This window comes from Miniopterus natalensis, chromosome 19 (genome assembly GCF_054644295.1).
Source record: "Miniopterus natalensis isolate mMinNat1 chromosome 19, mMinNat1.hap1, whole genome shotgun sequence".
In the NCBI taxonomy this organism is placed as follows: Eukaryota; Metazoa; Chordata; class Mammalia; order Chiroptera; family Miniopteridae; genus Miniopterus; species Miniopterus natalensis.
Genome location: NC_142099.1, coordinates 25,739,590 through 25,752,213, shown reverse-complemented (window position 1 = coordinate 25,752,213; position 12,624 = coordinate 25,739,590). Strand labels below are relative to the sequence as shown.

The following is a 12,624-nucleotide window of genomic DNA, read 5'->3' as shown; positions in this document are numbered from 1 at the left end:
CTTACTAGCTGGCTGTAAATTGCTCGACTTATTTGGTCCTATTTGTCTAACCATTTGCCTCAGTTTCCCTTTTCCCACTTGTCAAAAAAATTCTCCTAACATCTAACTATCCTGCCTGATTATGAAAATAGCTTTGACCTCATGGACCCCTGAAAAAGGCTTAAATACCCAGGGATGCCCAGACCACCCTTTGAGAACTACTAATTTAGACTAATTGAAGAAAGAACATGGATCCACATACCAATTCCCATAACATTTAAATTAGGTCTACACTTATTCTGTATCCTGTCATCATAAAGTTGAGTTTCTGTGTAAATCTGTTCACTTAAAAGGAATGGAGAGCTTTTCTGCAATATTTAAAGGTTTATTTTATAATGTTCCAGAATTGTTGGCATATAACCTTGATATCACTAATGTTGGTTGTGGAAATTATATTTGTTAGACTCTGTTTTGTAGAAAGTCATGAGTATTCGTGTAAGGTGTTAAACTATGTCACAGGAGGTGGATTTTACCTTTCACTATTAAAGTTGTGAGAATTAATCTACCACCTGTGATTTCACTCTTCTGGCTCTAGGTACTTCAACCAGAGTAAAAGATAATACTCAGAATTAGGAACACGAAAGGCATTCCCTCTTGTAAAAGAGTTACATTTCAATGTAAAATAAACACATGCCTGTCACAGATGAACTTTAAAACAATGGAGAATCTCACTTTTTCAGGCCATACTGTTTAATCCTGTCAACACCACTTACCAGGAGCATGGGGCAAATGTAAAGCCACAGCCCCCTCCTCAAAGAAGCGAAATCTCCAATATGGCCATTCTTTTCTTTCTGATCCAACTCAATCATTTGTTGGTTGTATTTAACACAATTATTATACTCTCCCTTTTTTTTTTTTTTTTACAAATAAATGAGAAAAACATCATCAGTTGCTTGCCTTGAATTAGAAACAAGTATTCACAGTCGAGGTAGCTACCTGTTCCTCTCCTTCCTACTTCGCCACCACACCCCCCACACCTCACCCCCTTCCACATTTTATTATTGTTTCTGGGGGCCTTTTGTATAAAAATATTTGTCATCAAAATCATTTCCATTGTAAAATTTCCATTGCAAAATCATTTCCACATAAAATTTTTGCAAAGGCAACGTAAATTGGTGAGATAGGAGGCCTCCTGAGTTTCTGTGGTCTGTTCTAATTACCTGTAACAACTTTTCTCAAAATATGGTTCTCAGGCCATCAACATCAGAATTACCTTAGCCTGCTGAGAATGCAGGCTCCAGGGCCCAAACGAGAGCCTACTGAATGAATGAGGCAGCCCGGATGTGGAGCCTGGGATTCTATGAGCACAAGAAAATGGGAATCTCAGGCCTATAGTAGACCTTCCATCAACCAGCCTAGTTTGTTTACTGAGGCTTTTAACTTCAGACCGATTGCCTTTAAGCTCTCCTAGAGCAATACTTATGAATGCCTTTCAACTCCAGATATTCTCCGTAAATTTACAGACAAATCCTTCCTGTCTATTGGGTGGGAAGCCTACCCATAACATCTTACTTTTAGGTGGAAAGTGCTTTTTCTCCATGTGAGCAAGGAGACTCAGTTTGACCCAGGAGCTCCTGCCACTGTCAGGAACAGGCTCTTCGGTTTGGTTATCAATATGGGACTTACAGGCACCACTGAAGTGCCTCTTCTGAACTCTCAGTAAGCTGACTTGATTGCTTCTTTCCACCAAGCAGTTGGACTCACGCTTTTCGTTTATCTCCTTCAGGAAACGTTTGTTGGCTTTAAGTTTTATAACTATTTCATTGGTTCTGTTTATAGATGCCATTATGCTGACAAAAGAATCATCGGGTGCTTCTTGGTATCCTGCAAACAAATAAAAAAAATACCACCAGTTGCCTGCTTGATTCAGAAGCCAATATTGTCCAGTTCTTCTCTCTCCTCCTGCAAAATATCACCACTGCTGCAGCCCCCACCCCACACCTCACTCCATGTTTTATTACTGTTTTCTAAGGTCTTTTTGTTTATGTTTCTCTCAGGGGAAAAGAAGGATATAGTAAGAGGATATATTTTGTTTTTTTAAATACTTGGCATTGATTCTTGCTTTTAGGAAGTTCTGTTTTTCTTCTGATTATAAAAAATAATATATATTTATTGTAGAACATTAAGAAAATACAGAAAAGCATAAGGTAGAAAAGCTAAAATCATTCTTGATCTGGAGACAACCAAATTCACATTTTAGTAATTTTCACAATAAATATCCAAAGGGAATTTTATTATAACAAGTAAAGAAAGACATTAAATTGGCTATAGTAGAATATAAATTTTAAAATGCATAAAGGTTGTTAAGTATTGGGGAAGGCTTTACTTGTTAGGACTGTAAATTTGTCTTATCAGGCATTTGAAGTGTTTACAAATCAGATGTTAAAATTTACAAAGGACATGTAAAATATTTAAAGCCCTTGTATTAACTGAGTTTTTAAATGAACTGATTATTTAGAGGTGTTCAGTCTTTTTAACTTGGGTTTGTTTCAGAAAAAATAAGGGGGATCATTTTTTATAAAAAAGGAACTCAATTTATAAATAGAATACAAGAATCATGTTGAAATCAAAGGTTGGCAGAAAGGTTTTTAACGTTTTAATTTTAGAAAATTAGTAGTAGTAACCTCACATTAACATTTTATGTAGATGAACAGAACTTCCATTTAAATGACTATGGTGGGCTAGATCAGCGATTTTCAACCAGTGTGCTACAAGAATTATTAAAACATGCAATGCCTGACTACTTAGTCAGGAGCACTGACCTCTTTTCCCTTATATTGTCAAATAAAAAAATGATTACAGCTAACATAGCAATAGCTGTCCGGTGTGAATGAATCAAAATTGTAGCTAACTGTTTTGTGGAAGGCACAGTGAGAAGGCCAAGCCTATGTGGAATGGGACATCCAGAGGACACGGATGAGTCCGAGACAAGATCTACAAAATATTTGAGGAATATCCAGAACTGATGAATGATACCAGTCCAGAGACTCAAGAAGCTCAAATCAACAACAGTCAGGAGTTTTTTAAAAATCCACACTTAGATTACAGTGAAATTTGGAAAAAACCCCACAAGACCACAAAAGAAAATTTTAAAATCAATCAGAGAATAAAAGGAGGGACAGTTGGACTAGCATCTGGCTTCTCAACAAGCAACAACAGAATCCATAAGACAGAAAAATTATATTTTCAATGTGCTAAAGAAGTTATATGGGTGGTAAGTCAGCACATAAAAAGATGCTCAGCATCTTCAATCATTAGGAAAGTGTAAATTAATGCTACAATGAGATAACACTACCTACCACTAGAATGGCTAAAATTAGAAGTTTTGATCAAATCAAGTATTTGTGAAAATTTAGAAGAACTGAAACTTTCATCCACTGGTGCTCAGAATGTAAAGTGTGCAACCACTTTAGAAAATGATGTGGCAGCTTCTCAAAAAGTTAAACCTATAGCTACCATCTCTGCTCCACTCCTAGGTATTTATCCAACAAAAGTGAAATTCTCCATAAAAGAGCATGAATAAGTCATTTGTACATACAAAAATTTGTACATGAATGTTCACCACAGCTCTATTTATACGAGCCACAAAAAGTTCTACCAGCCCAAGTGTCCATCAACAGCTGATTGGATAAAAAATTGTGGTACATCTACACAATGGATACTACTCAGTTATAAAAAAGGAATATACTACTGATACAATAACATGGATGAATCTCAAAATAATTATGCTGAGTGAAAAAAGCCAGAACAAAAAGAATATATACAGTACTATCCTATCTACATAAAATTCTAGGAAATGTGAACTACTCTACAGTGACAGAAGGAGGATCAGTGGCTGCCTGGGGATAGGGAGAGATTGTGGACAAAGGCCGCAGGCAGGGATTATAAAGGGACCTGAGTAAACTTTTGGAGGGTGATTAATATGTTCATTATCTTGATTGTGGTAATGGTTTCATGGGTGTATGCATATGTCGAAGCTTATCAAATCCTATACTTTAAACATATGCAGTTTATTGTACTGTATGTCAATTAAATCTCAATAAAACTGTCAAATAAAATTGGGATCAGCACCTAGCACACTGCCTACTGCATATCAGCTTGCTGACTATATGAAAAGCATATTACTTAATGAGTCTTGATTTCTTTTTTACCCAATATTAATTATATCATGAGAATTTTTCATGTCATTAGTAATAAAAAAAATGTGATATTTGATGACAGTGTAGTAATCAATCATATGGACTTACAATAATTTATTTGGTTAGTTCCTATTATTGTTAAACCTTTACTTTTAATCCCCACCCAATGATATGGTTTTTTTTTCATTGATTCTAGAGAGAGGGGAAGGGAGAGGAAGAGGGAGAGAGAAACATTAACGTGAGAGAATAGGTGTATTTTCAAAGTGCTCTGGTCCCTCTACAAAAAGGAAATGCTTTAAGGGAAAATGGAGTTTGAACTTTTTTCCCTTCCCCCTTTCCAGACCTACAAGGAAGACTAGGATTTTCTGAAAGATAGTAAAGAGTTGCCTTAGGCAGTTATTGCAAAACTCAGCAGCATACTATAATGAACATTTTTTCTCACACTCAGTGATGGACTGACTGATTGATGTAGGCTGGACTCACCAGAGAACCCAGCTTCAGGCTTCAGAATCTGGCTGGGCTGGGCTTCTGGCTGAGGGTTGAACTTAAGTCTGCTCCCAAAATTTTAGGAGTAGGAGAAACAAGAAAAGCTATTTTTCTCTCATCCAGTGTTTTAGACAAGATCTAACTCTCTTGTACTCACTTTGTTTCTGGGAATTTTAACAGTGTAATAGAAAGGTGTTTTTTGTGTTTTTTTCCCCAAGGTAAAGGATATGAGAAGGAAACAATTATTTTATTTTATTTTTTTACTGAATTGCAGTTTAATTTTGCCATTGTTGGCATGTACAGCTTTTTCATTTTATATTTGTGCTTCCAGTCTCCCTTGGAAAATCCCTGGGCTTAGGCATATCTTTTACAATAACTTTTGGAGTTTGAACTCAATATAATTTAGGAGCCCAATAAAAAGCAATTGACCTTCTTAAAGATATAAACCCAGCCCTGGCCCGTGTGGCTCAGTGGGTTGGGTATCGTCCTGTGCACCAAAGGGTTGCCCGTTGGATTCTGGGTCAGTTCACATGCCAGGGTTGCAGGCTCATTCCCCCGTGGGGGGCGTGCAGGAGGCAGCTGATGGATGTTTCTCTCTCCCTCTTCCTTCCTCTCTCTCGAGAAACCAATTTTAAAAAATCTTTTTAAAAAAAGATATAAATCCAGTAATGTTTCTCACAATATAAAAGATAATGTACAACCCACCAGAATATGAGCCTTTGGTATTCAGGTGATTTAAGTCAATAGTAGGCAAGATGTCAATTACAGAAGTAAAAAGAGAAAAGAGAAGATACCTTTTCTACATCAGATCTTGCAAGATTAAATTGAAGTAAGACAAAATATTTTACACTCAATTAACACTAAAGAGTTAAATTGGCCTCAATAAAGCTAACTCTATTCCAATCACCAATTAATTATCCAGTGTAGTGGAAACAAGAAAATATAGATGAATAAGTCTACAAATAGTACCTCATTTTTGTCATTAATTTCAACTTTTACTAGAGATACTAATTTGTCAGAAAATAAACTTTTAAAATCCTATCTCCTTTAATGCTTTTGCTACTTGTCCTCTTGGGGGGAGGGGCGCGCGCGCGCGTGTGTGTGTGTGTGTGTGTGTGTGTGTGTGTGTGTGTGTGTGTGTACAAATGAAAAACTAATGGGGACATGACTAAAGGAAAGAGGGAAAAAACAAGGTAATTGTCTCTTACATACTTTTGAGCTAATTTATATTTTGTTAAAAGCCCATTAAATAGGTTTATTGCAAATGAAATGTAGATGTCTTAGTTAAAAGTTCACTAAGATCACAAAATTCAAACTCATTACAAACCACCTGAATGCTGGAGCCAACTAAAATTAGACAGAGCAAGAATCTAATGGTAAGAGAATGGATTTTGGAGTAAAAAAGATTTGGTTCCTGTTCAAGCCATGCTAAGGCTAAGTTACCTTCACTAGGCCTCGGTTTCCCTCTAAGTTAAGTGGCAATAATACCTGACTCACGGAGTGTCATAAAGATTAAGCAAGCTTATTGCTGCCAACCCTCAATGAATGGGAACTTTAATATGTTAATTAGGGACTGTGAAAAAAAAAAGGGCTTGTTCGGTTGGATACATAAATAGTAGTTTTGTCCTCTTGGTTATTAATCTGTTTTCTTGCTGTGTGGCCTGGACCAGCTGCATAATTTGTGGGGCCCAGTGCAAGGCCTCTTGTTCAAAGATCATTGAGAATTTCAAGATGGTTACAGCAGAGCATTGAACCAGTGTGGGGCCCTGCTGAGCACAGGGGCCCTATGCAGTGCAGAGGTCGCATGCCTATGAAACGGGCTCTGTGTGTCACCTAGGGACAGATCAATTTCTATATTTAATTCAGCCAGGTTTACAGTCTCTTAAATGGAGATAGGTAATATGCATAACCTATGGCTTTTAAAAGGACTTTGAAGGTATTGAGTGTGTATATACAACATACCCCCATTATTCATGGACTTCATATCTGCAAATTCACCTACTCACTAAAATTTAGTTGTTGTCCCAAAATCAATACTTGTGGCACTTTCGCAGTTGTTCACAGACATTCGCAGAGCAGTGACAGATTTGAGTCTCCCGACTGGTACATTCCCAGCTGAGGTCGAAAGAGGCACACTCTGCCTCCTTGTTTCAGCTCACACTGCAAACAAGTGTCCTTTTCATGTCTATGTAGTGTCACAGTTTTCGCATTTGGGCGCTTTTTGTTGATTTCACTGTTTAGAATGCCCCCCAAGCACAGCCATCCTGGGTAGTGGTCCTAAGTATAAGAAGGCCGTGATGGGTCTTATGGAGAAAAGGTGTGTTAGATAAGCTCTGTTCGGGCATGAGTTATAGTGTGTTGGCTGTGAGTTCAATGTTAATGAATCAACAATGTATATTAAATAAAGTGTCTTTAAACAGAAACACACATAAAACAAAGTTACGTATTGATTGGTTGACAAAAATGCCAATTGTTTAGTATTTACTAGTTTAGTGTTTGGGGAAACTTTATAGAACATATGTACCAAGATAATGAAAATCTACCTTATACAGTAGTCCTCCCTTATCCTTGGGGGATACATTCCAAGACCCCCAGTGGATGCCTAAAACTTCTGGTAGTAGTGAACCCTATATGTACTATGTTTTTTTCTATACATACATATCTATGATAAAAGTTTAATTTATAAATTAGGCACAATAAGAGGTTAATAACTAATAAAACAGAACAATGATAACAATATACTGTAATAAAATTTATGTGAATGTGGTCTCTCTCTCTCTCTCTTTCTCGAGTTTTTTATTTAATGTTTTGGACTGTGGTTGACCACAAGTTAACTGAAACCAAAAAGTGAAACCACAAATGAGGACTACTGTATAGAGGAAAATATGTTACTGTTTCTAAACGTATGTTATTTTAAATTACCTTTAACATACAGCAATCCAAAGCTTATTTGAAGTCCACTGGTGTGGATTGGTCCATTGAGATGTCACCCTGGTGATGGGATGTTCTGATTGTGCCATTCCAACTTCATTCTGTTTACAGAACCCTGGTTAAGAGAAGCTTTAGAGTCAGACAGATCATTTATCTATCAGTCATGTGTCCTTGAATAGATTACTCAACCTCTTGTCTTTTTTAAAAAAATATATTTTTATTGATTTCAGAGAGAGGAAAGGAGAGAGAAAGAGAGAGAGAAACATCAATAATGAGAGTTATTGATCAGCTGCCTCCTGCATGTGCCCTGACCAGGAATCGAACCGCGATCTCCTGGATCCTAGGTCGATGCTCAACTGCTGAGCCACGCCCGCCCGGGCAACCTCTTTTTTCTTTAAAAATATTTTATTTTTAATTTAAATCTATTTTAATTTTCAATTACAGTTGACTCTATTCCCTATGCTGTGCTTTATGTCTCCACTACTATTCTGTAACAACCAATTTGTACTTCTTAATCCCTTCACCTTTTTCACCCATCTCTCCAACCCCCCTCCCATCTGGCAATCGTCATAATGTTCTGAGTCTGTTTCTGTTCTGCTTCTCTTAATATCGGTTTCAGTTTTAATCTTTAAGTGGGATAAACATACCTATTTCATTAAATTGTGTGTGTGTGTGTAGTAGGACATGGGGAGGGAGAGAGAATTAAATGAGATGTGCATCTAAAGCTCTTCACATTTCGCCTGCATCCATTTATTACATGTACTGATATTTCTTGAGCACCTCCTCTGTGCCTGGTGCTGTCCTGGTACTGGATACATATGAGAACCTGCCTCCACAGAGCCTATAGTCTAATGGTTTATAGTAGGTACTTAGTAAATCATAGCTATTTTTATTGATTTTTATTAGAAGTTTATATGTTACTTAGAGAATTATTTTAATATCGTCTTTCTCAGAAAAGGAAGTCTCCAGCTAAAAAAGAAATCTTCAGAAGTACATTTCAGAAAAACAGAAGTCATAATTTATCTCTTTACAGAAATTAGTGATAGAAAAAAGATCGGTAGTAAAGAAGGCAGTTCACAATGCCAGGGAAATTCATTGCCTAAAGAATGATATGAAGGGTCAGCAAAAGAAGCCACCCAATTCTAATGAGCCTGGGCTATAGTTACTGTTGAGGACAATCCAAGGCAGTTGCTAAGGATAAAAAGGTGTGGGTTTTTTTCATTGTTGTTTGTTTTTTAACAAAGCTTCCAGATAATGCAAAAGAGTTATCTAGAGACCTAACCAGTTGGGCACAACCCTGACACCTGAGGGCCAGGAACCATATCCAGGTCCTTCCTTCTCAGAGTACAACCTAGAGGAAGATTTCTATATTAGCTTCCTTAGCTGTAAAGTGGGGCTGATATCAATCAAATGGTGAATGTGTTCTTATTTTGTATTATTTCCCATCGCTCCTCCTAAATGTTACTAACTGGTCTAGCTCATGGCTCAATAATGAAGTTGGGGATATTCATTACAGACTCTGCTTTGTTACAACTCAGTCCCCAGCTCCCCCCTCCACCAACACCTTCCACTCCAAAGCTCCATGGACCTTATCGCTCTTGGTCCATAATCTTCACCATGGTAAGGATGTGTTCAAGTGTGTGTGGGAAATGTTTGTGTGCACACACATGTACCCATGAGCTTACCAGTGCTTGCTCAGCAACCCTGGAATTGCTCCACTCCACTCTCTACCATCCATTTCCCACCTGCTCTCTCACTCAGTTGATTTCTGGGCTTCATACCTGTTTTCTCCTTTGTTGCCTAGACCTCTTGGAATAGGAACTTGATTTCTCTTTGTGGCCTAGCTCCATCCAGCACTTCCTCTAAATACAGTTTTCATGAGCTATTTGTGTTCTTAACTCTAAGCGTATACAACCCTGAAGACTCCTTAGTGGATGCTCTGAGACTGGCCTACAGTGACTATTGGGCTAGGGAGGGAGATGGGAGTCTATTTTTATTGGTCTAATACCTTCATCACAGCTTCAGTAAATGAACTCCAGAATAGTGGATCACATGTTTCCAGAATAGGAAACATATAAAGAGGTTGCACAGTCTTTTTAGTGCAATCAGGCAATGAAGTATTAGTTGCAGCAGGTGGGAGGGGTGAGTAGAGGTGGCTTTACCATCGAGTTAATATAGATTAAGCTTCAGGGTCCCTTTTAAGGTCTTGTATCTATTTTTTGTGATTTAATTTTGATGTCAGTTTCTCAAAGAGATCCTGAAAATGATTAAGTCTCCTCCACCCCTTCATTCCCAACTTAATCATTCCACAGAGTAGAACAGCATAGCTGCGGCCATTTAGGTGAACTGAGCCTGGTGATGGTGGTGCAACCTGAAGGCGAGGCTGCTAAAATCTCCCCGCCCCATGAAACAGGGATTTTACATCAAGTGGCATTGTTCTGCTTTGCAGCTTATCCTCTTAGGCTGCAGGAAACCTTTGCTCAGGAACAGCCACATCACTCCTAACAGCTTCTTGGACCTTGGTTCCCGGATGCTGTTCAGATCTCATATCGCCAAACTGTTACTCAAATCTCTCTCAGACTTGGCATTCCATGCCCATAATGTAGCTCAATCTTATCTTGACTTCAGCCAAAGTGATGCTCCCAGTAGTGTCCTTGCTGGCAGAGATTAAGGTTCATGTTGTTATATATCCAAAGATATGATGTTTATATGATTTAAGCCTAAACTGGTTAATAAGTATCTACCATTGAAGCCTCAAGAGGAGGTAAGGTTACCCAGATTAGAATGACACTATAAAGAGATACTGCTGAGTTTTCCCCTTTCTGCACTCAATTTTTTATTTTACAGAACTTGGTTGAAATAAGTATGTGAATTTTGTCTAATACTTTCATTGGAAATACCTAATTTTACTTTTCATAAATCACAGAAACTTAAAAGCAGAAGAAATTCCAGATCTCACATAGCTCGATATTCCACGGAATTCATGAATCCTATCCACGACACACGTGGTCCAACATAGACACCATCTAACTCTTGTCTAGATGTGTCACATGGCAGTCCATTCAACTGTTCAACACCTCTAACGATAAGAAATCTACCTCTTGTTAGGCTAAGGGTAGTTAGTATACCCCACTGTGTATACCCCCTTTAGGGGCATCCACAGTGCACCCTCCAGGGAGAGGCTCTGCAGTCATAAATCCACTCTGAAAATCTTGGAGTAATTCCAGGACAATCCATGAAGTCTTGAATAGACAAGACAGAGTCAAATCTAAGATAACACGAGAATGAGATATGACTTAGAGGAAATATGAGTTGATAATAGTGGTTATGGGTAACATTCACAGAGTATTACTATAGATCAGAGGTCATGCAGGCAGCACGTAAGTGCTTTATATTTTTTTAGCCATTTCTCACAATATTTTCATGAAAAATATTGTCTTCGTTTTCCAGTTGTAGAAACTGAGGCATAGAGTAACTGGCCCAAAGTCACGCAGCTAGTAAGTGAAAGAGCTAGGATTTTAATCCAGGCCGATTGGACCTGGAGTCTGGACCCTTAACCAGTATAGTAGACTACCTTTATCATTGTAACTAGCTAAGAATGTCTAAACTACTTGCCAGGTGTCACTAACTTATTTGTTTCTCATAATAGCAATCCTATGAAGCATGAACTGTTAGAGAACAGCTAAGTAACTTGCAGAAGATCTGCAGCTAGTGAGTACTGAAGTTGGGACTCAAACCCAGGTAGCCTGCCTCTAGATCTGATGCTCTTCTCCTTTCCTCTAGATGCCCTTGGTGGTACAGTCCTTGTGGAGGATGGTAGTGTCCCATACAGAGTTTTGCCCTGTGCAGGGAAGGCAAATGACAAGGTAGGCAAGAGTAGGACAGGCACCTGCTGGTAAATATGCAGAGGGAAATTAGGTGCCAACTGGTATCCAGGATGCCCAGAGGACTCCCCAACCCAATCCTTCTTGTAAAGGACACAGAAAGGACAAATTATCTATAAACAGAAGGAGCCTAACCGATCAGAAAGAATGGCTTTCCTGCCGGAGTACATGTAGGAAGCTGCTTCTATGGAGAGGAAAATAAGCCTAACATAATTTGCCAGTTTTTGGTTTCAGAAAGGGAGTGGGAAGTTTGCAGATACCTGAATGTTGGCTGTGAACATGCGGAATGGAGTACAACTGGGGCAGGCAAAGGAAGGTCCATTTAAAATTCTACCCATTGGATTCCTTTTTTGAACAGCTTTTGTGTGAGTGTGTGAGCTCTGTAGAAGGTTTCATGGTACATGAAGGACTTAAAAATGCCTCTAAATAGTGAATAAGTTGTGCTAAGTGATGCAATTGGCCCATTTTCCAGAAATCCATAATATAAACTTCTTAACTAGGACCGAAGTCCTCTGGATTCCACAGTTAGTTATTTGTTCATTCAGAGAATTTCTCTCAGTAATATGAAATAATACCTAAGTAAATGTTTAGAAACTCATGTTTGCAGAGGAAATTTATATGTGTTTTCCTTGGGGGGGGGGGAGAAAGGATTCATTGGCAAAGCAAATGATTATTTTAAATATTCAATGTTTGTTAGCTGTAGTCATTCAGTAAATACTCATTTAACACTGCATTTAAGATTAAATCTATTGTGAGAAGCTCCTAGTTTCAATTTCCGTTTAATACTGAGTATTTGGAGTCTTTATTTTTTTGAATTTTGTTTCTCAAGAAGTAGCAGGCAGGCCGGCTGGTGTGGCTCAGCGGTAGAGCCTCGACCATAAACTCGGAGATCGCTGTTCCATCGGGGTCAGGGCCCAGCAGGGAGCGCGTAGGAGGCAGCGGATCAACGACTCTCATCACAGCTGTTTCTCTCCCCCCCCCCCCCCGCGCCCTTCCTTCTCATTGAAATTAAAAAAAAAAAAAAGTAGCAGGGCTGACTTTGCCTCTAGTGCAGGAAGACTCCCCCGGCTTACCTGTGCTCCTGAGAGCAGAGACACACTGTCTCATTTTAATTTCTTATTCCCCAGCGCCCGTGACCGTGTCTG

At 38.5% G+C, this 12,624-nt stretch overlaps 1 protein-coding gene across 1 annotated transcript; it reads right to left on the bottom strand.

Annotated features, from left to right (window-relative positions):
• Positions 1–343: 343 nt before the first annotated feature.
• On the bottom strand, positions 344–7,854 carry SPATA45 (spermatogenesis associated 45). The gene is made up of 2 exons (XM_087828189.1): positions 7,587–7,854; positions 344–1,863 (listed from the first exon to the last, which is right to left on the bottom strand). Exon 2 carries the CDS (start codon positions 1,823–1,825, stop codon positions 1,472–1,474), a length of 354 nt encoding a protein of 117 aa, XP_087684315.1. The 5' UTR covers positions 1,826–1,863; positions 7,587–7,854; the 3' UTR covers positions 344–1,471.
• Between the last annotated feature and the right edge of the window lie 4,770 nt (positions 7,855–12,624).